This window comes from Nerophis lumbriciformis, linkage group LG01 (genome assembly GCF_033978685.3).
Source record: "Nerophis lumbriciformis linkage group LG01, RoL_Nlum_v2.1, whole genome shotgun sequence".
Lineage (NCBI taxonomy): Eukaryota > Metazoa > Chordata > Actinopteri > Syngnathiformes > Syngnathidae > Nerophis > Nerophis lumbriciformis.
In genome coordinates this window covers 52172902-52200797 of record NC_084548.2, presented here as the reverse complement: position 1 = coordinate 52200797, position 27896 = coordinate 52172902, and the positions used below count along the sequence as shown (strand labels likewise).

The following is a 27896-nucleotide window of genomic DNA, read 5'->3' as shown; positions in this document are numbered from 1 at the left end:
CCTGAGAGGAGGGCACGCACAACTCTCCTTTAAACAAAGACCCGCCCCTTTAGTGACGTCACGAGCTTGCTTGCAGAGTGTCTGGCGGTGTGGCTAGTGCGGTCCGACTGTGGTTGTGTTGCAGGTCTACTTGTGTTCACAGCGACACGCTCCAGGCGCCTTTCTCGTCTTGACCGTTGTGGAGCGATGGGAATTTGGGAGAAATGGCTCTGAAACACACCGGCCGAGCGCTGCTGGCCCTGCTGGGGCTACTGGCCGTCGCCAATGGTAAGTTTGATCCGAGTACCTCCACGGCTTTTGTCTCGGTGTGTGTTGAGTCGTGTGAGTGTGTGTCCTCGCCATGGCGCTGAGCACAAGTGGGGGATTTGGCGAACCACATCCAGCTAGGGTTGACCTAAAAAACATCCCTTGCTGATCACAACTAAAAAAAAACTAAAAAAACGCGTCCGTTTCGTTGAGTTCGTCGTTGATTGACGGGGAGTTCTTTAATTGTAATTGGAGCGTGCGGCTAAAACACAACAACAACATAGCCGGGCTATGTTTATGTCGGATTACAAGCTAACCTCGCTAGCTAACAAGTATAAACGTGAAAGAACTGAGCTTCAGCGTTGAAACGGTGTTTATCCCACATTAGTGCAATTTATACTAAACAATCCCTCCCCGGGCTTATCTGTGTTATGCGTGCTAACAACACAGTGCAATGATAGCTGCCTCGTTAAACCTGCTCAATGTGCTCACTTACGGTTCCGTCACATGTTTTTGGCTCTAGTTTGAGGAGAAAGGCCCCCCTCTAAATGGAGGCCTAACCCACTTAAGTGGCTGAAATGTAGTGTTTGGGTGTAAACATTGGCAGCTCCTGCATCGGTAAAAGGAGTGAAAAGGCGGCTCAGTGGCCTCCAGCGGCAATGAATGCTGGCATAGGGTGACGACAGCCGCGCATTCACACACCCCGAGACGGGAGTCAGAGTTGAAGTCTGGGTTCATTGTGATGGAAATGTGGCGAGTTGGGGGTGTTTGGAGGCGCAGGCGAGGAGGTTGCTCTGGTCTAGTCTAGCCTTCTGCTTCTGTTTTTAGATGATACCAGCTGCTTACCACAGACCCCAAAATATAGCCCACTGCTTGGACTATGTATGGTTCATAATTCAACAAAGTGGTTGTGCAACACCACACTTTAGTCTTCCCAAGCCGTCTTTTCCTTGTTGCAACCTGCCCCCAAACTGATAAAGGTAATAATTAAATCTTATCTTCGCCTTAGTATCCTGTTTTCACATAGATTCCTTTAACGCAGACTTATCATGCTTTGCCTCTTTGACCAATAAATATTGTTACAATGTTGATACTCTTGTGGTCATATTATGATTGTCTTCTAAATGTAAAACACTTCCTTGTGGTATGGTGGTGCCCTTATCAACATTTTGCTTAGATTTTGTTCTGCAGACCATCTTCAAGCTGGTTTCTGACTGTGTCTTCAGAATTTACGTCACATGCTTTCAAAGTCAATCAATCAAAGTTTATTTATATAGCCCTAAATCACAAGTATCTCAAAGGTCTGCACAAGCCACAACGGCATCCTCGGCTCAGATGCCACATCAGGGCAAGGAATAACTCAACCCAATGGGCTACAATGAGAAACCTTGGAGGGGACCACAGATGTGTGGACCCCCCCTGGGCGACCGGTGCAATAGACGTCGAGTGGATCTAGTTAAAGGGGAACATTATCACAATTTCACAAGGGTTAAAACCATTAAAAATCAGTTCCCAGTGGCTTATTTTATTTTTTGAAGTTTTTTTCAAAATTTTACCCATCACGCAATATCCCTAAAAAAAGCTTCAAAGTGCCTGATTTTAACCATCGTTATATACACCTGTCCATTTTCCTGTGACGTCACACAGTGATGCCAATACAAACAAACATGGCGGATAGAACAGCAAGTTATAGCGACATTAGCTCGGCTTCAGACTCGGATTTCAGTGGCTTAAGCGATTCAACAGATTACGCATGTATTGAAACGGATGGTTGTAGTGTGGAGGCAGATAGCGAAAACGAAATTGAAGAAGAAACTGAAGCTATTGATCCATATCGGTTTGAACCGTATGCAAGCGAAACCGACGAAAACGACACGACAGCCAGCGACACGGGAGAAAGCGAGGACGAATTTGGCGATCGCCTTCTAACCAACGATTGGTATGTGTTTGTTTGGCATTAAAGGAAACTAACAACTATGAACTAGGTTTACAGCATATGAAATACATTTGGCAACAACATGCACTTTGAGAGTGCAGACAGCCCATTTCAGGCACGCTAAGAACATATATTTTTCCACGATTTCAGCACTCAGGTTAACCATACCTAAATAGACACAAAATACTGCATTACACAAGACTACCCGAATGTACTCGAATGATTGCAAAAAATAAATGTTTTTAAGCTAAATTATTGGTAAACACAGTTTATGTATAATAATTTACGTAAAACCGCAAGTAATGAATAAAGTTTTCATCAATTAATATATTCTGTAGACATACCCTCATCCGCTCTCTTTTCCTGAAAGCTGATCTGTCCAGTTTTGGAGTTGATGTCAGCATCTGCTTTGAGTGTCGCAGGATATCCACACATTCTTGCCATCTCTGTGGTAGCATAGCTTTCGTCGGTAAAGTGTGCGGAACAAACGACTGACCATTTCGTCGGCTTTCCCCACAGCCTCGTATTTTTAACAAATTTCGTCCAATTTCTTGCCACTTTCGCATCTTTGGGCCACTGGTGCAACTTGAATCCGTCCCTGTTCGTGTTGTTACACCCTCCGACAACACACCGACAAAAGTGAGAAAATGGCGGATTGCTTCCCGGTGTGACGTCACAACGAGAGCGAATAATAGAAAGGCGTTTAATTCGCCAAAATTCACCCATTTAGAGTTCGGAAATCGGTTAAAAAAATATATGGTCTTTTTTCTGCAACATCAAGGTATATATTGACGCTTACATAGGTCTGCTGATAATGTTCCCCTTTAATAGTGTGAGAGTCCAGGCCATAGTGGGGCCAGCCGGGGATCATCTTGAGTGGAGACAAGTCAGCAGCACAGAGACTTTCACTACGACTGTCTCCCCATGTTGTAGTTTTTATCGCTTCAATATTGAGCCTACTGACAGATATAAGTAAGGACTAAATGCTACTTTTTATTAGAAATGGCAACAGCGGAATATTTTTTGCATGCATGTGCATGTATGAGCCAGTGTGCCCTACAAGAAGAGGATAGAGAACAAGATGGAACTTATTGTCTACAATAGTGGACTACAACTGAATAAAAAAGTTGTACGACATAACTAAGGCAAAATATGTCACTAAAGTGTCAAATTCTAAACGTCTCGTTTGGAGCGAGTTTGGAAGAAGGCAATATTTTTTATAGATATCTCCACCATGCCTCCATGGTTTGATTTCAAATTTTCGGGACGTATGGAGATCCCAAATACACAAACACAGATGCCAACAGGCTAAAAACATTGGTTTTACATAATAGGGCCCCTTTAAATAATGGCCGAGTGTCAAATAGTAAGGTTAATACATTTGAACGTGAGCCCTGCAAGTTGATTGGAATGCTCTGAACGCTGTGTTTTACAGTCTTTAAAAAAAAAAAAATTAAAAGTAAGGTCATGTTGACACCAATACATGTGGATTAGCTTAAATGGGAATGCTTGTGTAAATGCTCTAGAGTCTAGACCTACCCCCTCCTCCGCTCTGCTTTAAATGTTATATCGCTGTGTGGGGCTGTCTGCGATTGCAGTGCTGGCACGTTTGTGCAATGGCCCCAAAAGAACTACTTTTCGACAGTTTAAACTTTCTCATAAGGCTCAAAAGCGCAATTTTGAAATAAGAATATAATTTCAAGTAAAAGTATCGCGAATCGCAAATCCATCACTGCAAATTGCGTTAAGGTATTGTTTCTCTGAGTGCAAATTAACAGTATATATGTAAGCTATTCTTGCGTGACTCTTATTTTTCTAGCAGTCAGACAAGATGTAATGCACAGCAATTTTATTGTAAAGGCTGGAAGTGTGCGCTTGGTTTTTGTTGCGCACTTGATGACAATGATGCGTTCAGAGCGATTTGTAAATAAAAGTACCTAGTTGTTTCTTGAGTTATTCGATATAATGCCTTGTCAATCGATACAGTAAATTATAAAAGATATCGATCCATAATTGATTAAAATCGATTATTTTAGCCAGCCCAAGTAGTGTGAGGAAATGTTGACTTAGCTGGCATGCAAAAGGCAGACATGGATAAAGTTTATTTTTATTTTTATGTGCGGGTAATCCTGTGTAGCTGCTCTTTAAGAGTAAAAAAAAATCGAATACAAAAGGTCGAAAATGAGTATATTAGGACTCCTTGAAGGACAGATAAATAAAGTCTTATTGCCTCCACCAAGCACAAGAGCTACTTCCTGTAACTTTGTGGAGCTGCTTGTGGCAAGGATGAATTCATTATTATGATTACACTATTTTATAACCACCCATGAGAGTAGGCAGTATGCCTTTTGTTCAGTTGTTCTCAACAAATAATACCCTTTTATATATCCGTATGTCCTACGTTCACAGCTTTGGGGGACATGGTTGAGGCCAATTTTGATAAACATGTGCACAGAAGCATAGAATGACCGTGATGCAAAATAAACAAAAGATTGACTACAAAGTAACCCAGAAAGGCAATCCCTGAAGCATTGTTACTCAAAGACATGTTGCTCAGCCGTGTGCGATAAAGAGAGCAAAGAATTGTCAACATGCGACTGTGTAGCGACAGAAATTACATGCCGTGGTGTAAAATAATCCCTGGTGCTATACAGGGAACAAGATTAAACTTGACCGTCTGGGGGTATAATATAGAAGGAGAATCACTGTCTGTGTAATCATTTTAGATGTACATTTTTGTTTTAAAGTGTTTTTCGCTAGGGAATTCTTTTTTTAAACCACAAACTTTGTACCTCTTGGTGTAATTCCACTAAGTGCCTTTATCATATTGCTGATGTGTTAGGTACAGGGTCATTTTTTCAGCTCAAGACAAATATGTTCCTCACGGACACTCAAGCAAATAAATATATATCATGCTATAAGATTTCAATGTACATAAGATAAGTCATTAAGAACATGACACAATTGTATTTATTTCAACAAGCACACCTAAAAAACTAGTTTGTCAATAAATGTGCCTGCTTGATCAATAAGAAAAGATAATCGCCCTGCCATATTTGAATGGTCCAAATCAAAAAGTTTGATCAGTTAATGGAAGTTATGCTGGAATGATGTCACCTTAGTGATATAAATTTGATTAGGGTAATGTAAAATTGACGGCCATGCGTGAGCGTTGGGGGTCGGGGGATTGTGAGGGTTGTGTGGCCCACACAGACAAGGGTGTGGAATGATTGGTTTGCCCAGCTGCTGGGGTCTTTAGTGAAAGGGGGGCCCACAATTCTGTGTGGAGCAATGGTTTGCACACCCTCTGGAGGATTACACATAATGTCCTGAAACCAGACCAACCAGAAAGTCATAAGCCAGAGCAGATTCTAGGACAGTGGCAAGCATAGTGTTTTCTTTCTCTCGCAAGAATTCTGTTTGACGATCGACGGTGAGTCACGTCACGTGTTGTGGACTTCATTCAGATTAGCACCGAGTTGTGTGCGTTGCATTCTCGTTTTACACACTCTCCCTTATGTGCAGACAACACTTGCAATGTGATCTAAAGTGCTGTCAGACACACTGCTGTAAGGTGGGGTGTGTCCCCTCTGCCCTCCCTCCTTCTCGTACCCGCCCCACTCTCATATTGTACCTTTAGTCAAGATATTGTAATATGTTTGTTATGCAGGCTGCCACTTGGGAAACACTCCGTCATAAGGTGCTGACAAAAACCTGTGGACTGTACTGTGCAGGAGGTTGTATTCCTGACTGGGTTTTTATGTTAACGAGCATAACTGCTAAACCAGTTTTCACGAAAGGGGAAGATGAGTGTAAAATGGGTCATGGGAAAAAATATATATTTATATACGGTGTGTATCCAAGATCATTTTTAGTTACTGTAAAAACTCCACAGATCTACAGAAGACTGAGGTAATGGCTTTAATTCCTTCAATGGTTAGCAGTTGTTGTTTTTTAACAGCAGAAATGTTCCCCAAACCACATACAGTATCTGTTTCCTGCTCCATATTTCTCTATACCAGGGATTCTCAAACTATGGTACGCGTAGCACTCGTGAAATGTGGCCTTTATTTAGTGGTATGCCAAAGAATCACTTTATTAAATATTGCAATTATGTGACTCGAGCCGTTATCATAGGTTTATGAGCTTTTAATGAAAGTCGTTACAATCCGACTACTGTAGGCCGAAGTCTATGCCAAAATAAACAACCGAGACACAAACAGAACCTTCTCACTTCATCATTTATATCAATCAATGCACGTCCGTCCTTTGCCAGCCTCCCAGCCAATAAACACACAGAGCACGTGGGGCGGCGTGGCTCGGTTGGTAGAGCGGCCGCGCCAGCAAAATGAGGGTTCCAGGTTTGATCCCGCTTCCGCCGTTCTAGTCACAGCCGTTGTGTCCTTGAGCAAGACACTTTACCCACCTGCTCCCTGTACCACCCTTACTGGTTTAAATGTAGCTTAAAGGGGAACTGCACTTTTTGGGAAATTTTGTCTATTGTTCACAATCATTTTGAGAGACAAGAACACACTTTTTTTTTTTAAATAGGATTTTAAAGATGATAAACGCTTTCAAGATGCGGCTAATGGGAGTCACCGTTGTAGCTTTCAAAGCCCTTTAAAATAATTTCAAAACCCTGAGTTTGCCAGTTATGCACCACCCTCTTCGTCTGGCTACTGTCACTGGTAAAGTTACTAAACATGTCAGACCTTAGTAAATCTAAAATGCGTTGTTACGATTCTCAACTTATTCGTGACAACGCCAGGAACAAAACAAGGATTTGTATCAGGGATGCTTTTGAAAGATGTAGACGATTGAAGGCGGAGAAGATTTTTTCATCTGAGGCCAAACTTGCTAATTTCCTCCTTGATAGGTTGGTCAGGCATTTACGTTTTCTTATTACTTGTAATAAATGGAAAAGGAAATTTCATATGTAAACTATATTGTCAAATACAATCTATGATCTGGTCTAACAAAGCTAGTATGTTCGTGCAACGAATGCTTTAATGGTGCTCTTAGTGTAATGCTTAGCATGCTCGCGCGGTCAATGACACATCGACATATAGGCTAACAGGGGAAATGTATGCCCATTAGCCTGTATGTCGATGTGTATTCCAACTGACAGGGCAAAATATATTTTCGACAAATAAAACCTATGTGGATGTGGGTAGTGTCAGTGCCTATTTCGTTCTCAATATGATTCTCAAAAAAGTAAAAGTTGACAGACACAGTCGATGTTCCCCACAATTCTTTGCATTTAAAAATACTTTTTTGTAGTTAAAAATATGATTCAAACATGTTAGCATTATGTTTGTTACAATTACAGTACCGGTAAGTATATATATCCTAAACATTCCTGCCACTTCATTTTACTCACTATGGCATTTTAAAGTCTTATTTGTTTTGGATATAGATCACAATAATATCGTACTGTGGCCTTAATACCACCATATCGTACCGTAAGGTTTTGATATCGTTGCATCCCTAATCATGATATATATCGTTATCACAGGTAAAAGTCTGTGCTGTGTACTGTTCATTAGCTTATACATATGATGTTGTTGTTTTTTTGGATGAACTTACTTCTACAGCTTAATCATGCTGTATAATCATATCTATATCAAAAGTGTGGATGATGTGCACATTGGATCATACCAAAGGGAAAGTTTGGGATAAGGTGAAAGCTTACTAGCTTCTAAGGTGATTTTCCAAAGGAATTCTCCGAACCGTACTGTCATTGTTGCATCATCCATTTCCACTTAAACTCTCACTACACTAAAAATGAAGTCCTGAAGCTGCATGAACCAGACCATAATACTAATAATATAATGTAATCAGTATTTACCAGTTGTTTCTGTATTGGCAAGTGAGCGAGTCAGATTCAGGTCAAGTCTGTGGTTGTCTAGTAACCCCCCCCATAATGACCAGTGTCAATAATGACCTCCGTTGGGCCCGGAGGCACTGCATCTTAATTGGTCCAGCAGACAGTGTACCCTGTGACTGACCCGGCTCCACAATTACTGATCCTACCATACTGCCACCGCAGGACCCACAATTTCTCTCTGAAGCAGCCTCCTTCCTCTCTGTTCCATTAATTCAAATACTGAACATTGACAATGGCTGCACCCACAAAGATCTCATTGCAACATCGGCGTGGCGAAGTTGGGAGAGTGGTCGTGCCAGCAATCTAAGGGTTACTGGTTCAACCCCCACCTTCTACAATCCTAGTCACGTCCGTTGTGTCCTTGAGCAAGACACTTCACCCTTGCTCCTGATGGGCCTGGTTAGCGCCGTGTATGGCAGCTCCCGCCATCAGGGTGTGAATGTGTGTGTGTGAATTGGTGAACGTGGAAATAGTGTTAAAGCGCTTTGAGTTCCTTAAAAAAAAGGTAGAAAAGCGCTATACAAGTACAACCCATTTACCATTTTACCATAAGAGTTGATGTATGTTAAGCGCAATTTCACACCTGTCCTCAATTACAAGTCTCTTTTGTAGAATTCAATCTATCTTTCTAACTGCTATTAGAATGTAGAGTCAGCTTCCGCTTTGAAAATACCTCTTTTTTTAATCCTGCATCACAGATGTACCCATGCAAAGCAATGTACGCTTTGTAAATTGAACAATTTATGTGTCTTTGACGTGTATTGGGTGAAATGTTCCAATACTTTCCATGTTTTTGTCCATAGTGTTGTTGCCAGTGTCCGCTGCCATTTATCTCTTCCTGCCGGTCGCGCTGACTCGCACAAGTTTGTTTCCATCCAGAAACACACGAGTGATGACATCACTGACTATACAACTTGTATTATCGATCGTTGAACCCCTACTTGGAACAAACAATAAATTAATGCAGATTTTGCGTATCTTTTTTAAAATATAACATGTTTCATATATATAAATAAAAGACAAGACAATTAGAAAAACAATAAAGTATTGTTGGCACCAGCCCTTCTTTTGGACAGCGTATACTAAAGTAATGTCCACACATATACATTATAAGATGGAATTTGTCACTTCTCTGTGTCTGCGGGACTGCATGTCATAGACAGAGCCTTTGGACAACACCTCAACTTTGTCATGTTGTGGTTTTAAGGTTGAATTGTATTTTGTAAAGTTTTATTCAATCATTCATCCATCCAGCTTCGTCCGCTTATCCGAGGTTGGGTCACGGGGGAATCAGCCTGATCAGAGAAGCCCAGACTGCCCTCTCCCCAGCCGCTTTGTCCAGCTCCTCCAGGGCGACCCCAAGGTGTTCCCAGGCCAGCCGGGAGACATAGTCCCCGCAACGTTTCCTCTGTCTTCCTCGTGGCCTCCTACCGGTCGGACATGCCGGGGAGGCATCTTGACCAGATGCCTGAACCACCTCATCTGGCTCCTCTCGATGTGAAGGAGTAGCGGCTTTACTTTGAGCTCCTCCCGAATGACAGAGCCTTTCACCCTATTTCTAAGGGAGAGCCCCGCCACCCGACGGAAGAAACTCATTTCGGCCGCTTGTACCCGTGATCTTGTGTTTTCGGTCATAACGCAAAGCTCATGACCGTAGGTGAGGATGGGAATGTAGATCAACCGGTAAATTTAGAGCTTTGCCTTTCAGCTCAGCTCCATCTTCACCATGATGGATCAATGGAGGGTCTGCATCACTGCAGACGCCGCACCGATCCGTCTGTCGATCTTAAAATCCACTGTTCACTCGTGAACAAGACTCCAAAGTACTTGAACTCCTCCACTTGGGGCAAAATCTCCTCCCTAACCCGGAGATGGCACTTCAACCTTTTCCGGGCGAGAACCAAGGACTCTGACTTGGACGTGCTGATTAGATCCTGGCCTGATGAAGCCATCAGGACCACATCATCTGCAAAAAGCAAAAACCTAAACCTACAGCCACCACACCAGATTCCCTCAACGCACTGACGTTCGTCATGCTGTGTCTTCAAGTGATGGAAAAGAATATACGTGTTCAAGTCGCTAGCAATGACTCATTGGCGGCATGTTCTGCAGATTAGCTTCCCGTTGTTTGGCCGGTGTCTGAGTTTTTTGATCCAAACAAAGAAGTTAATCTTTCCTCTTTTTGAAACCAATTTCTCTTCAGGTTTTGTTGGTCTAGCTTCCCTTGTGTTTTCTGTCTCTGCAACATTCGGTAGGTTTCCATGCACTAAATTAGTCTGAATCCTCAAATAGTTTTTATTATTTTTTATTTTTTTATTTATTTTCACACCTACCTGTGAAGTCCCAGTGTCCATGCACACTCTCTGATGTGACTATTGGTCATATGGCGTCTGCTTCCCGTACACTGGGGGGCGCTTATTTCTTTTTAGCACAAATACATTTCTTGCTTTTCCGGTTGACCGATGACGTCACATCAACACAAGGCATTTTTGCTGCTCCTCACAAGCCAACAGCCTAGTTCTTGTTGTACCTAATGTCCGCCGTAATATTGGCACAAATTGCAATATATCACGTCTCTAATGGCTATGCTGATGTTAAATATCAGACAGCATCAAAATATGATCTGAAATTGCGCTACGAAAATGACTCTGCTACCAAGAAGGTCTCGTAATTGCTATGTATGCGGGTTGGAAACCAAGACTAGTGGGAGAGAGTTGTTTTGAAGGAATTTTCGGACGGAAAATTGAAAGAAAACTTTTTAATATCTTGAAGTTCATTCAATAAGTTCTGTGGATTCATGGAAGGTGTTTTGAGTCCAAAAGAAAAAGTACAGTTCGTGCCCCGGTACCACTTCAAATGTGGGTTGCTATTGTTTCGTACAAGCTTGCCAGTTGTGTGGAGTTATTGCTAATCAGTTTGGAGTGCACAAATGCAGCGTGAAGAGGTTTATTTCTGCTTTTTTCTTTACATTGTAATATACCTACTTGCTTCATTCTCTTCCATGATCTCACTCATATTTGTTCTTTTTTTTCTCCCATCGATGCACTTCAAAATGTTCCATTCTTTTAATTTCTGAAGCAAATTTACAGTCTCTTTCTTCATTACAGTTGTTACCTGTGTTTTGATTGAATGGAATCTGCTTCCAGGTTATATACTGCGCGTTGAGACTGGTGCATGTGCAGTACAAAGGGTCTCCTCTGGAATCCTCACCCAATTGAAAAATCTAATCTATATAATCTAGGTGTGCTAGTCCGATTTTTTTAAAAACCAAACACGATCAGATTAAGGTGTTTCCATTGGTTGTAGAATGTTAAATTTGAGCCAAATTATTTGAGAAATCAGAATAATTTATTGCATGGAAACATAGCCACTGTTGACATCCATGCACCCGCCAAGTGTCGCCGTAAAGTTCTTTGAAGTGACGTATAAATTCCGTAAGGTAACAGTAGCAAAATGTTTACATAGTAGCCCAGACGTTAATATTACGATACAAACAATAGTTATAATTTACGATAGACATTTTAATGTCGTATTACGATATATATCAGAATGTTACACAGTATTACTTGGAACACCGTGGGGGTCCTGAATATATATGAATACATGTAAGTATCATAGCACCAAACAAAGTACACATGTATTCAATAATGTGGTTCTAATTTACTCTGCCTTTGAATCCCACTGCATGATTCTGGTGAGATCGGGTGCTTCACTAGTGTGGTGAAATAAGATAATCAAAATTCAGTTCCCCAACTACAATGATAAACCTTGTTTGAATATGAATGAATGAATGAATATTTCTATGGTGGTGTTGATAGTAGTAGTATTACTGCAGCTACAGTCCCTCAGACTTCCCTTTTTAGATGGAGATCAGTAATTTGAGCCCAGGATGCAGACAAAGGTAATGACTTTCCTCCTTCCCGGAGCATTGATTCGGACACTGTTGTGCATGCTGTGTGTTGTGTGTTGCACACCCGCTCTGTCTGGTGGCGGCTGTTTGTCTTGATCAACTCTGTCTGCTATCTGTAGATATCTAATTTCAGCCAGTGCATTTGGGTAATAGTGCTGTGCTCCTCTACGTATGCCTAAAGTGTCTGTTGGAAGTTGTGGGATTTTTTTTGTAACCTGCACCAAGGAAGCTGAAGAGTTTTACCATTCTTGACAGAACGGCTCTGCACATCTAGTTTTTAAACAACACACAAATGAAACCATACACTCACGCATAATGAGGTGAATTGTTCAGAATTGAACAATACTGCGGTGTGTTGTTGGGGCAATACTAGTTTGGGCAACATTGTTTTATTAATCCCTTCCTCACTACGACTGTCATTTCCTGCCTCAGCATGCACGGAATGATAGGAACTTGACACACAAACTCAATCAGCCCAATGTGCTCTCCCTCTTTTCAACTTCACTGTTCCCTTTTTCCTGTTACCTGCCCCCCCCCCCCCTTCCCCCAGTAAGTCAAAGTCTAGACTGGGTTTTAATGACGCTCACAGCTGCTCCCTTGGGCGGACCCCAATCGCAGCTGGGGGCCCTATAAGTCCAGCTCATGACTCCCCCTCCCCTTTTGTATTGTCCGTCCCAGCCCCCGCCCTGTCTGGTCCTCAAATGTTGGGGTTTTTACTGTTGACCCTGGCAGTCCACTGTGCGCCACCCACCCCCCCTTCTCTATCTCACGCCCCCTTCTCCTGCTCGGCTCTTTGTTCACTCAGGCCCGCTCCAATCCCTCCTCATGTCATCTTAATCTCTGCACAAAGCACCAGTGTAAAGACCAACAATTATATGCAAGAGCAGAGTTCATGCAAAATAACAGTGACACACATCAGGCCTCTACTTTGGTCAAATGCAAGTGAGCATTGCTTAATTGTATTTTTTAAACAGGTTTTTGCAAAAGATGCTACCACCAAACAAACTTTTGGTTGACCACAATCCATCACAGAAGGACCTAGGGCGGTTCTGTGGTAATGTGTTTTCAGCTACTGTATGTTTCCTTTCTAAGTCTCTGCATGTCTGTGTTCATACATCGTCTCAAACCACAGTGCTGTCCCTTTTTATCCTATTCGGAACAATTTGCATTGTTAATGTTGAAGTGAGTTTTGGCCTTTCTCAACATTTTTGTTTGTATAGGGCCTAATTTACATTACGTCTGCAGGCAAATGCTTTTTTGGAAAACCGTAGTCAATTTAAACAAGATGGCCAACATTCTAGCCTTTTCTCGTTCGTCTACTAGATAGAACAACACACATAGACACGCGATTGCCAAATAAATATTACTGCAACCCTGCTCTGAGTCCTCCTTTCCAGTAAACAAGCATAGATTAGTCATATCAGCATACATGACACTCGCATAAAAAGAACGCTCCCACACAGGATGGGGCCTCAGTTGCATGGAAACAGTTCATATGATTTAGTTTGTTTTGCAAACTTGCATCATTTCCATGCATGTGCAATTAATGCAAGAGTTCTAGATATGTTGCAATAGTAATTGAGCAAAGTCTCAATGTAGGTAAAAAAAGAGCAAAGGGAAAAATGTGCTCTTTTTTTAACCCTCACTTGTAGAAGGGAATTTGTGTGAGCATCTCTGGTCAAAAAGACCCTCTGGATAAGACTGGAGATTAGTAGAAGCTTGCCACGCTTAAATCTTTTCTTGCTTTGTGTCAGACATTTGTTAGTCCTTGAACTGACTGACACATGTCTGGCAAGTAATAAAGATAAGAATCCCTCTCTTCTTGGTTTCTTGTTTCTTTCAAAAAGTGTTCAGTTTGATTGAAGGAGGATTTTGGCCTGTGACTTCAGTGTTGTAGCAGGGACTTGTTTCAGTTCCTGCGGGATTTATTCCAAACACCCTGTCTTGTCCTTATCTGCTCTGTGTTTAGCTCTGTAAAGCCTTGGTAGACTCGTATCATCTTAGAGCTGAGCGGACCCAAAGGAGAAGCATGTGCGCTTAGAAATCACATTTGGCTCAAACTCTAATCAGAATTCTTGAGATCCAGTTGCTCAACCACCCTGGTACTAGTTAACCTGTGAGGACCCTTTGTCTCTGACCTCAATTAAAGGGACTGTTTGCAAAAGTTATGTTGCTGCCTTGAGGGCGCTTACTTTTAAGTGGGCTGCAAGCATTAGGTCCTTTTATCTTAATTTTTTGGTTTAAAAATTTAATTTTGACCCAGTGACATACATCAGCTTTAAATGCTCAGAGGAGGAAACTGCAATATTTGCCATTACCAGCAATATTATTGATCTTCCAGACAACCATACTACCCTTTTTTATTTATAATTTCTGTAAAACACTGGTCAATTTGTGTATCTTAAGGTGTAGTATGTTGTAAAATGTGTGTGACTTAATGATCAAGTAAGGAAAAGTAGGCTGCAGTACACAAAGGCTGAATCTAATGGCAGTCTCATCAAAATAAAAACATAAATAGTGTTATCTGTCTGACAGTTTGTGTCCGTGTGGTCTAAAGACCGGGGTGAGAAATTAATCTAAATACTGCTTGTTTGGGTGTTTGGCAAGTGCTCTTTTCTCTTGTTGGATTTCAGTTGGTCTCTCCCACCAGGCACGTCAGTCTCCACTCTGACTCTTTGAGTCCATCCGCAATGAAGGCTCTAATTTCAATGCTTGTCTGGGCGCTGCTACTTAAGTCCTGCTTTATGTCTGACATCACAACATTTCTACAGCTGAATGAAAGGCTTTACATCCACTTTTAAATGTGACCATATTGCTACTCCAGCATCTATAGTATAATTTGAAAAAAAAACAATGGTGATAATTATATTATCATTTATGTTATTATTATTATTGTTATTATACTCACACTTAATCCTTTTCTACTGTAGCGAACCTTGGTGCTGGTACTGAACTGGACTTGACCCGGCGTTTGCCACAAACAAGTCAATCAATCAATCAATCAATGTTTATTTATATAGCCCTAAATCACAAGTGTCTCAAAGGGCTGCACAAGCCACAACGACATCCTCGGTACAAAGCCCACATAAGGGCAAGGAAAAACTCACCCCAGTGGGACGTCGATGTGAATGACTATGAGAAACCTTGGAGAGGACCGCATATGTGGGTAACCCCCCCCCCCTCTAGGGAGACCGAATGCAATGGATGTCGAGTGGGTCTAACATAATATTGTGAGAGTACAGTCCATAGTGGATCCAGCATAACAGTAAGAGTCCAGTCCACAGTGGGGCCAGCAGGAAACCATCCCGAGCGGAGACGGGTCAGCAGCGCAGAGATGTTCCCAACCGATATACAGGCGAGCGGTCCACCCCGGGTCCCGACCCCGGACAGCCAGCACCCCATCCATGGCCACCGGACCTGTGTGTCTCCCCTTCCACAAGGGGTAGGGGGGAGCAGAGGAGAAAAGAAAAGAAACGGCAGATCAACTGGTCTAAAAAAGAGGGGGCTATTCAAAGGCTAGAGTATACAAATGAGTTTTGAGATGGGACTTAAATGCTTCTACTGAGGTAGCATCTCTAACTGTTACCGGGAGTGACTGATTTACCAGGGGAGCAGTGTCATTAAATCACAAGGTTGCGACTCTGATCGGGAAATCACAAATGGAGACCATCTTGTGCTGTGCAAAAAAAATCCTAGTGTTTAATTATTTATTTTTTTAGGTCCAATGTCCATACGAAAAGCTTTTGAGTTTCCTGGGGTGCAGTTTACACCAGAGCTTTTATTTGAAAGATTCTTGATTTTATGTCAACATTTGGCCAACTACCAGCCAATCATTAATTTAAAAAAACGCATGCAGCTTTTATTGTGTGTAATATTCAATTAAACAGTAACTGTTATGTACAGTACCAATGCGCATCACAGTAACAGATGGCAATACAATATTAAGGACTGTGCAAACAAAATTGACTGTAAGAAATACTCCATGTTTTTTACTACATTGTTTGATGGACATAATGGGTGATGCAAAATATTTTCTGACAATTGCAGAGTTGTTTGGCAAAAATATTGATAACTAGTGTAAAATCTGCTCTGGCTCATGTTGACAACATACAACAAGGGAGATGAACTAGTAATGTAGAAATGGAGATAACATGGGTATTTACTTGAGGTAACGCCTCCCTTGTTTCATTGAGCTAACGGATTCCACTCAGCCAAGCAAGCTTTTGGAGTCAGGTGACAACCAAAAAACTTCCGGCTCGTTAGCACCTCTGTGACGCCTTAATAATAGAAAACAAAAGTTCTGTGAACTTACTCCGAACCAACTCTGGAACAGCCACAGTGGAATTTCTTAAATTGACCATTTGTTCTTCAGCTTGTTTGCTTGGGACATTGTTTTTTGTGGAGGGAGGTGGCTGTTGGTAATTACTTGCAAAATGATCGCAATGAGTGGGAATCGATTGTACTCCAGCTGCAAAAAAATCTGCGGTGTGAACCACTGCTCTGCCAATAGCTCCTATTAGCATTAAAACTCTAAATTAAAAAAACTCCTTCAAGACTTGGCTGTTCTGCAGTGCTGGACTTATGGATAGAAAATCAATGATGTCAATAATGGAAGATGATTGAATTTAATAAGGGTACATTTTACATAAAAAGTAACTAATTCTGTACATTTCTGACATGTGTCATGACGGCATGCCTTAAAATTCAAATGTGATTTATTAAGTCAATGTTTTGTTTACTCAGTTTACTCAATTTACTCAATTATTTTTCTTTTTCTTTTTTCTTTAACAGCTCTGCGTTGTAACTGCACAACATGTGAGAAGACAGGCTATGAGTGCGAGACAGATGGCGCCTGCATGGCCTCCACGTACACCATTCAGGGGAAGGAGCAACATGTACGCATCTGCATCAACCGGGATAACTTGGTTCCGCCCGGCCAACCTTTCTACTGTCTGAGTGCTGAGGGTCTACTCAACACTCATTGCTGCTATGTGGATTACTGCAACAGTATAGACCTGAAAGTTCCTGGTTAGGCTCCTCCCATCTCATTTAGCATCACCACTTATATTCACACTTTGAGAATGTTCACATGAAAACATTTACATCGATGCCTCCGTCTCTTCCCAGTTCCCACAAAGGAGGACCTTCCAGGCTTGGGCAGCTCTTGGGGCCCGGTGGAGCTAGTGGCGGTCATTGCGGGGCCCGTCTTTCTGCTCTGTGTGCTGTTGATGGTTGGCGTTTTCCTGTTCCAGTATCATCAGAGGGCCTACAGTCACAGGCAGAGGCTGGAGGTAGAGGACCCATCCTGTGACCATCTGTACTTGGCCAAGGACAAGACCCTGCAGGACCTCATCTATGACATGTCTACCTCCGGATCAGGCTCTGGTAATAACTCATGATAAATGTGATTTATTGTTGTTTTAGGTGAGGGGCCATATTTTAATTCTACAAGTGGGTTTTATTTCAGCCTTAAGAGTTGCTTTCCACATGGGAGGCATATTTTTTGTTTGTCCAAAGCCACTTCATCACATCTGGCATGAACACCCACTTAGCCTCTAAGGATGTACTGATTTTGAAAATGTAGGTGGTCACTGTGACCTCACAGAACATACATCAGTGAAGTCTTATCACAACTGTAAACACTTGCAATGATTTGTGATAGTCACAAGGGATTTTACAAGTCTGGGAAACATTTGCGTGGTAGCAATTATTTTATCTGCGTTCCACTGAGCACTAACGGTGGAAATAGTTTGTGGTTTGGAGAGTAATCCGCCCGGAATGTGTGCAAACATGTGTGTGACGGGAACACACCAGCATGCCCGATGAGGTCATGTTACCTTATAGCCTCTTTCTAACCGGATTTACTCTTACTAGATGTTGCAGTTTAGAAAACAACAATAATCTTACATTTGTCTTCTGCTGCCCCTTACAGGTCTGCCCCTGTTTGTGCAACGCACTGTGGCCAGGACTATTGTGCTGCAGGAAATTATAGGAAAGGGTCGTTTTGGAGAGGTTTGGAGGGGAAAGTGGCGTGGAGGGGACGTGGCGGTGAAGATCTTCTCATCCAGAGAGGAACGCTCGTGGTTCAGAGAAGCTGAGATCTATCAGACAATAATGCTGCGCCATGAAAACATCCTGGGATTCATTGCAGCAGACAATAAAGGTAAGGTTAGGAAGAGCAACAACTAAAAGCAGTCGGAGTCCGGTACGAAAATTTGACCGGATTTACACAAGATCTTTTGAATTTCTCACAACTTTAAAAAGTCTATGTATGACAACTTGCCAAAGTGACCAAGTACAGTATGTCGGTGAAGAAAAAAAGAATGCAGATGCACCTTGTACACAACTTGAGACGTATGCATTGTTTTATTAAAAGAAACCTACTTTAATGCCACATTAGTATCCAATATAGTTTTGAAAGCACTTGAAATAAGCAGGATTGACCACTTTAACATAAAACAAGAGGAGGTTATTTGCCTCACTAATGTTGTATAAAGGAGACTAGCAACTATTCATTAGCAATTATTAACCAGTCCGTCTCCAATAGTTACCAGGTGAGTTGTGTAAAATAATATTGCTTTCAAACAATAACATCAAAGTAATCACACTTTGGCATTTTGGTTAATCACACTAATTGTGGTTAGAGTGTCCGCCCTGAGACTGGAAGGTCGTGAGTTCAAACACTGGCCGAGTCATACCAAAGACTATAAAAATGGGACCCATTGCCTCCCTGCTTGGCACTCAGCATCAAGGGTTGGAATCGGGGGTCACATCACCAAATGATTCCCGAGCGTGGCCACCGCTGCTGCTCACTGGTCCCCTCACCTCCCAGGGGGTGAACATAGGGATGGGTCAAATGCAGAGGATAATTTCACCACACCTAGTGTGTGTGTGTGACTATCGTTGGGACTTTAACTTTAACTTGAACTTACTTGCATTCATAATTTAAAAAGACCCCAATGTTTTGACACTAATGCAATTTTACTGTCAGAATGTCACACAGAAACCTTTTCAAAATGTTTTATTTGTATGCATGTCATGTATTTATTTATTTTTGGTTTTAAACCGTTTTATCAAAATTTCTGTGAAGGTTTATTTTGAAGTGAAATTTGCCAGCAAGTATGTCAAAACCTCCCCACTCACTTTTACACTGACATTTACTTGATTACTGCCCGTGTAACAATTCTTACCATCTTTTAGGGAACCATCCGCGATTAACATAATTAAGCGTGTGCAGTCAAAATAAATTGTGAGAATTAAAGGACAGGTGGTAGAAAATGGATGCATGGTTGGATCTATGTTTATATATGAATCAGGCATGTGAAAAGTTAGCAAAAATGCGTGTATCCGCATTTTTAAACATGAATTTTTGCGTCAAAATATCCCATGCACTGTTTTTTAATGAAATATAAAAAAATATGATCCACACAAAATGTGTTGAACGCTTGCCTCAGCCGCAGGTAATTACTGTTTCTCCTGCCGTAATGATCAGGGACAACAAAACAAGCTCGCTAGTTAGCATAGTTAGCATTATCTAGTTAGCTTACTTGTCGCCTGCGTTCTCTCTCCGAGCTACAACGTTGACGGCTGCTAAACATTTTTGGATGATTACAGTCCGATCACTATTAGTTGTGAACCATTTTAAGTTGTAGAGCATCTATTAGTAGCCAGCAAGAAGGTATATTTTTGACGTGACGGATGTAAACAGAGGTCACAACATTGGGGGTATATTATCCGAAGGGGGGTGGCTACAGGATAGAGTTGCCAAATGGGAAATGTTTTCTGAGTACTTTGCATGTATGTTATAGAATTTTACATTACATATTCAATGACAATAATGTTAGTAAATTATCTACTAAAAAGAATAACAAATTCTGTGGCACATTACATTGGACATGCAAGTGTCAAAAAGACGAAGTTGGTAGATGAGAATAAATCTAAAGGTAAAAGAAAGTGTAGAAATGCACCCGATTGCAGGAAATGTAGTCTGGATTTTCAAAATGTTCTTTCAGGATTTGTTTGGCAGCATTTTGTGCCGATTTTCCTCTTTTACTTCAGTTTCCTCTTTTTTTCTTAGAGGGTGCTCACATGCCTGATAATTAATGCAATAATTAATGAATTGGCATTAATTAATTAATGCTAAGGTCTCTAACACCTGGTCAAAAAATATATTGCCATTACCAGTTGTGGCTTTAGGCAACCTCTTGATCTTTTTGTAAACAGAATGACTTTGAAAGCTTGTGGGTGGTAAAAATCTAGCAGTATTGTCATATCTCTGCATGCGCTTATAATTGTTGAACTAAAAAAAAATCATACATGTTCCATTTGGCCTACTGTTTTACTATCAACTCGTCAGCACTATAAAAGCTGACTCAGCAGTTTGCTCCTTACCGCTATTTCCACATTGGTACTGTTGCTGTTGTGTTGTGAAATATACTTCTTACAAATGACGAAGGGGGTCACAGAGAGTTAAATGTTCCTTTCCACATTCCCATGCACTCTAGAAAGAAAAGTAGCTGGTAAAAAATGGCCTCACTAATTATTACCTTCTTCCAATTCATGCCTATGTTACAGACGCAGCATTTACAGTATTTGTGTTATTGTTGTGTTTTCCTTCAGACAACGGCACATGGACACAGCTGTGGCTGGTGTCGGACTACCACGAGCACGGCTCGCTTTTTGACTACCTGAACCGCTACTCGGTCACCATCGAGGGCATGATCAAGCTGGCACTGTCGGCTGCCAGTGGACTGGCACATCTGCACATGGAGATCCTCGGCACTCAGGGTGAGACAAACTCTTATCGGCGTGTGAATGTTATCTAAGATGCTGAGCTCCAGGCACAGACTTTAAAGATGTGCTGTGTGCTTGCCCGCAGGTAAGCCTGGCATCGCTCACCGTGACCTCAAGTCTAAAAATATCTTGGTCAAGAAAAACGGCATGTGCGCGATCGCGGACCTTGGTCTGGCTGTACGGCATGAGTCTATCACAGACACGATCGATATTGCTCCTAACCAACGTGTGGGCACCAAGAGGTAAAAGTTTCCACACTCTAATGCTCGCATGTCAAGTAGGTATGGGTGATATGGCCTAAAACCTAGGTCTGAATATATATTGCAGTCTCCTGTGATAACAATGTATATCACAGTATATTATTTGGTATATAAATGATCATTTAATTATTTTGAAATTGGTTGAAATTTAGCGGCTGGCGTATGCAGTAACCTATTACGTCATATCCGTTTGTATTATTTTCTTAAAACTATTATTAATCTACTTGCTAATTTACTGTTAATATCTCGTTACTTTCTGTTGTAACATGGTCCTATCTACACTTCTGTTCAAATGTAATAAGCACTTATTCATCTGTTGTTTGGATGCTTTACATTAGTTTTGGTGGGGGCGATACTACAAATGTGGGTATCGATCAAATACCAAATACTGTAGTTACAGGGGCAGTATTGGTCATATCAATGCTGATATGGATACTTTGAATTTTTAAGATCCATTACATAATGAATTTTTGATCACAATTATAATCAGACAAAAACACAGGATGGTGGTGTAGCAATTACAATTATTTCCTACTATTGGCTCTAATTTTAAATTCTTAAAGCGCTCCTCTGTCCAGTAACTTATGTCCTCGTCCTCCAGTGATGGGACTAGTCAGAAACAAACCGTATTTTTCAGAGTACAAGTCGCTCCAGAGTATAAGTCGCACCAGCCGAAAATGCATAATAAAGAAGGAAAAAAACATATATAAATCGCACTGGAGTATAAGTCGCAGTTTTTGGGGAAATGTATTTGATAAAACCCAACACCAAGAATAGACATTTGAAAGGCAATTTAAAATAAATAAAGAATAGTGAACAACAGGCTGAATAAGTGTACGTTATATGACGCATAAATAACCAACTGAGAACGTGCCTGGTATGTTAACGTAACATATTATGGTAAGAGTCATTCAAATAACTATAACATATAGAACATACTATACGTTTACCAAACAATCTGTCACTCCTAATCGCTAAATCCCATGAAATCTTATACGTCTAATCTCTTACGTGAATGAGCTAAATAATATTATTTGATATTTTACGGTAATGTGTTAATAATTTCACACATAAGTCGCTCCTGAGTATAAGTCGCACCCCCAGCCAAACTATGAAAAAAACTGCGACTTATAGTCCGAAATACGGTAGTTTATTTTCCGCAATGGGGGCAAGGATTGCTGATCTCCAAGTGACTTCGCACTGTAGAGAGACGTTAGCCGATAGCTCGCTAGTGAGAATGCTACAATGCGTTGAGGACGCATTCCTTCTCTTATTGCTGTCAAATTTGCGGGACACAGCTGGAATGTGTCACCAGCATGCCTTATGTAGTGATAGTATTAAAAGCTCTATCGAAAGCTCTCCTACAAAATGTATGTCGTATATTGTCTGTATCGCGCAACCCTCATGTCAAGTGTCTTTTTCTTTTTTTAGATTAATTTTCATTCAATAGGACCTGTCGTCCATATTAGTGGACATCCCATTTTTGGTTTAGTAGACCACAATACAACATTTTTCTCTACACGACCTTGGTTTCCACTTACGAGGACATCATACTGCCAATTAGTGGGGGAGGAAGAGTACACCACATCCCATCTTAGAGTCAAGATGGCTGAAAACACATTCAAAAGTTCAAAGGGCAACTTTGAACTCATTTTTGTTTTTATACTCATTGGGTTCCAAAAAGCCAAGATAAATAAAAATGCATGTGATACTGTACAGGGATTCGGATCTTAGGAGGCTACAATCGAAAAAATGTCATTGAAAATGTGGTGTGTCCTTACAGATACATGGCTCCTGAAGTGTTGGACGAAACCATCAACATGAAGCACTTTGACTCCTTCAAGTGCGCCGACATCTACGCACTGGGCCTGGTGTACTGGGAGATAGCACGTCGCTGCAATGCAGGAGGCGAGTACCTTTAACAGGCTTCCAGAAATTTCTCACATCACAAGCTCCTAAGTCACCACTTTCCTGTTTGGCTGCAGGTATCCACGAGGAGTACCAACTGCCCTACTACGACCTGGTGCCCTCTGACCCCTCCATAGAGGAGATGAGGAAGGTGGTATGTGACCAGAAGCTGCGGCCCAATGTACCCAACTGGTGGCAGAGCTACGAGGTAAAGAAGTACAGCTCGTTCATTCCTCTATTTTTAGATTCATGTTGCACACTGCGTGTGATTTACTAAGGTTTACTAAAGTCCAAACACCACGCATTAAACAGGGTGTACTATTAGTGGGCGTGTTGCATTCGATTTACTTAGACTGCGTGTGCAATTGTAAAGTGGTGCAGATCGCTTTATTTAAATGAGGAATTTGCGTGCATACGGAGTATCACCATGGAAACACTCATTTACTTCATGTTCATGTTATCATGCTTCTACCTTTGCTACGTTTTCAAACATGCAGGAGACACATACCACTTTTTATGGGCATTTTAGAAGCAGTCGTGCAGTGCATCTACATTGAAACTAGGGTTGGACGGCATACCGGTACTAATAAAGGACGGTATACCGGTACTAATAAAGTACCGCAATACTAATTAATTGAAATCGGGACTATACTAACTACCTAAAAAAATTTAGAACCTTTAGGCATATTTATCACAGAACAGTGCATGCTAATTTAACACTCATTATCACATGATAAATAAATAGAAACACATTTTCAATTTAGATTATTGGCAAAAAGCCCATACAAAATACTAACTAAATACATAAGAATTAAAATGAGTAGCCATGTCATCACATGCAAAGACAGCTCATAAAAAATACATCAAAATAGATATTTATTACAAGAAGCAGTTTTATGGAAAGATGCCATCATTCTCACATGAAGTGCATTTTGTCCATAGAATGGCAGAAATGGTTGACATCAATGGATGAATTTAAATGTTTTAAAGGGGTAACTCATCCCACCTGCTCTTTCATCTTGTAAAATGTTCTAGAAAAGGTTTGTGACTGTAAAGATTGGGATGAGATTTGCGATGTTGATGATGGTGATATTTGTAATGGTGATGTTGATGATGGTGATATTTGTAATAGTGATGTTGATGATTGTGATGATGTTGATGTTGATGATTGTGATGTTGGTGATGGCGTTGATGATTGTGATGTTGATGATTGTGATGATGATGATTGTGATGTTGATGATGGTGATATTTGTAATAGTGATGTTGATGATTGTGATGATGTTGATGTTGATGATTGTGATGTTGGTGATGGCGTTGATGATTGTGATGTTGATGATTGTGATGATGATGATTGTGATGTTGATGATGGTGATATTTGTAATAGTGATGTTGATGATTGTGATGATGATGATTGTGATGATGGTGATGATGGTGATGGTGATGTGATGATGGTGATGTTGATGATTGTGATGATGGTGCTGTTGATAAATTGTGATGATGGTGATGTTGATGATGGTGTTGATGATTGTGGTGATGGTGATGTTGATGGTGTTGTTGATTGTGGTGATGTTGATGATTGTGATGGTGGTGATCTTGATGATGGTGATGTTTGATGATGATTTTGATATTGATGGTGATGATTGTGATGGTGATGATTGTGATGTTGATGATGGTGATGTTTGTAAATGGTGACGTTGATGATGGTGATGTTGTTGATGATTGTGATTGTGATGTTGATGATGGTGATGTTTGTAATGGTGACATTGATGATTGTGATGTTGATGATGGTGATGTTTGATGATGGTAATGATGATTTTGATGTTGATGGTGGTGATGGTGATAATGATGATGGTAATGTTGTTGATGGTGATGTTGATGATGTTGATGATTGTAATGTTGATGATGGTGATGTTTGTAATGGTGACGTTGATGATTGTGATTGTGATGTTGATGATTATGATGTTGATTGTGATGGTGATGATGATGGTTATGTTGTAATGGTGACGTTACATCACCATCAATGATGTTGATGGTGATGATGATGGTGATGTTGGTGATAATGATGATGGTAATGTTGATGATTGTGATGTTTGTAATGGTGACCTGGATGATTGTGATGTTGATGGTGATGTTGTAATGGTGACGTTGATGATTGTGATGTTTCTAATGGTGACATTGGTGATGATGATGGTGATGTTGGTGATAATGATGATGGTAATGTTGTTGATGGTGACGTTGATGATGTTGATGATTGTGATGTTGATGATGGTGATGTTTGTAATGGTGACGTTGATGATTGTGATGTTGATGATTGTGATGGTGATGATGATGGTTATGTTGTAATGGTGACGTTGATGATTGTGATGATGATGGTGATGATGATGGTGATGTTGTAATGGTGACGTTGATGATTGTGATGTTTCTAATGGTGACATTGGTGATGATGATGGTGATGTTGGTGATAATGATGATGGTAATGTTGATGGTGATTGTGATGTTTGTAATGGTGACCTGGATGATTGTGATGTTTGTAATGGTGACGATGGTGATGATGATGATGTTGGTGATGGTGATGTTTGTAATGGTGATGTGGATGATTGTGATGTTGATGATAGTGATGTTGATGATTGTGATGTTGGTGATGATGATGTTTATAATGCTGACGTTGATGATAGTGACGTTGACGATTGTGATGTTTGTAATGGTGATGTTTGCGATGGTGATGATGGTGATGTTTTGTCTGCAGTCTCTGCGCGTGATGGGCAAGATCATGAGGGAGTGCTGGTACTCCAACGGGGCGGCCCGACTGACGGCGTTGCGCATCAAGAAGACTCTGTCGCAGCTCAGCGTGGAGGAGGACATCAAGATGTGAGCGGAAACGCACAACTAAACCGCGCCCCTTCCCCACTGCCCTCCTTGCTCCCCCCCCCCCTCCCTACCTGGGAAAAAACACTCAAGCTGCAAGAAGCCCTGCCAGTTTTTGAAGCCACACTCTGAGTTGTGACAAGGCCTACCTCACCTTTTAGCCAAAACTACTGAGACTACGCCCTAGTCCTCCTCCACCTTGTCGTCCTCGTGTCAACCTCGCCGTCTTCACTACCACTGTTAATATCATCTCACTCCACCTGTCTTACTTCCATTTCCTACGGCAGGAACTACTACTGCACAGGGCCGCTTTCTTTCCTCCTTTTATTTCACATGCCTCTCCAGCAGCAGGTTTCAATCATCTTCATGGCTGTGAATGTTTAAAGACGCTAATCTTGTAGTCCGGCGTGATAGGACTGCAAACATGGCGGCTCGCTCTAGCAATCTGACTCAAACTGCAATTGTGAGAGGTTTTTAGTTTTCTTTGTGAGTCCTGCAGGTAACCACTGGACTACACACACACACACACAGACAGACACACACACAAACAGACACACACACACACACACACACACACACACACACACACACACAGACAGACAGACAGATACACACACATGCACGCGCACTGTCCACTTCCTGGCAGGAAACATGGTTGGGATGTTAATTTATTTGACTTTGCGTTACTTCATGCGGATGAACACTGTGAGACGAAAGTGGAAAGGAGCGGTGTAATCAGAGCCGGTTTAAATGTTTTTTTTGTTGTTTTAATATGTATATTTTATATATATATATATATATATATATATGTATATATATGTGGATGGAAATGTATATATATATGTATACATATATGTGTGTATATACATGTGATGTGTGTATATATATATATGTGTATGTATATATATATGTGTATGTATATATATATGTATGTATATATAAATATATATATGTATGTATGTGTATATGTATATATATTACATGTGTGTGTGTGTGTGTGTGTGTGTGTGTGTGTGTGTGTGTGTGTGTGTGTGTGTGTGTGTGTGTGTGTGTGTGTGTGTGTGTGTGTGTGTGTGTGTGTGTGTGTAAAAACTTGATGAATTGTTTTATTTTGTCCCTTGACTTTAGACACTACTGATGTTGGGTACCTATGATTTGAAAACACTCCTTTTTATGATGTGACATTGAAGCAGTCGATGGTACTCTCAGACTGTTTGTGTGATTTCCTTTTTAAACGGTGCCAGAAAGCAACAACACTCTTCTGCTGGATATTCTTTGTGTTCCTTCTTGTCGGTACTACTGATCTTTTTTTTCTTTTCGTTTGTCTTTTTATTATTGGGATTACAAGTCATTTTCTGCGCTCCATCACTGCACATCTTTTTATCTTTCTTTTTTTTTTCTCCAAAACATCTCCCACTCATCGACACTGGAATATTTCAGAGCTCCAGCTGATTCCCAAATGGAAGTATGATGTCATCATAAGTAGTTACTGAGTTTTTACCATAACATGAATCAACGTGTTTGTCGTCATCGAAGTTTTACATTAACGTTGGCCACGTCCAGGTGTTCCAACACTTGATCAGGAATCGATGTTTCCATGTTTGTCTCTTTTGCATGCCGTCTCAAACACTGCTCCCCACCCACATTAACACCACTGTCGCTGCTACTCTTACCGTGGCCGAGGAGAAATGGAAGATATTTGCTGACATTGAAACCAAACACTCCCCCAACTCCTCCAAATAATATCTACTGCCCTTGTCCGCGTTTTTTGTTGTTGTTGCCATGGATATACAACCATTAGACATTTTCATGTGTAATACTTCAAGATTGACAAATCCATGTTGTGCAAATGTTTTCAGAGTTAGTGTATATAGATGATATACAATAAATTCCTTCTTTTTCTTAATGACTGATTTGTATGCTGTTCAAAATACTTTTTTGTTTAGTTTATTGATGCTGATATATTAGTACATCACAAATACACATACTCAATAAACAAGAATATAGTGCAGGGGTTCAATTACACTAAGGTTTATTTGCTCATAAGAGTATGAACTGATAGTTTACAATATTTATGGAACCATTTTAAAT

General features: G+C 40.9%; 1 protein-coding gene across 1 annotated transcript; it reads left to right on the top strand.

The window, feature by feature from the left end:
- The first annotated feature begins 56 nt into the window (after window positions 1-56).
- On the top strand, window positions 57-27715 carry acvr1ba (activin A receptor type 1Ba). Its single transcript, XM_061986102.2, has 9 exons — window positions 57-267; window positions 16771-17007; window positions 17107-17364; window positions 17912-18142; window positions 20599-20766; window positions 20858-21014; window positions 22816-22940; window positions 23018-23148; window positions 25687-27715. Exons 1-9 carry the CDS (start codon window positions 204-206, stop codon window positions 25810-25812), a joined length of 1497 nt encoding a protein of 498 aa, XP_061842086.1. The 5' UTR covers window positions 57-203; the 3' UTR covers window positions 25813-27715.
- Window positions 27716-27896: the final 181 nt, after the last annotated feature.

Excerpts from the sequence above, each read along its gene's own strand:
- acvr1ba (XM_061986102.2), top strand. The coding sequence starts at position 204 with ATGGCTCTGAAACACACCGGCCGAGCGCTGCTGGCCCTGCTGGGGCTA. Across the intron at positions 17,008-17,106 it reads TATAGACCTGAAAGTTCCTG|TTCCCACAAAGGAGGACCTT; the intron begins GTTAGGCTCCTC and ends GTCTCTTCCCAG. Across the intron at positions 23,149-25,686 it reads ACTGGTGGCAGAGCTACGAG|TCTCTGCGCGTGATGGGCAA; the intron begins GTAAAGAAGTAC and ends TTTTGTCTGCAG.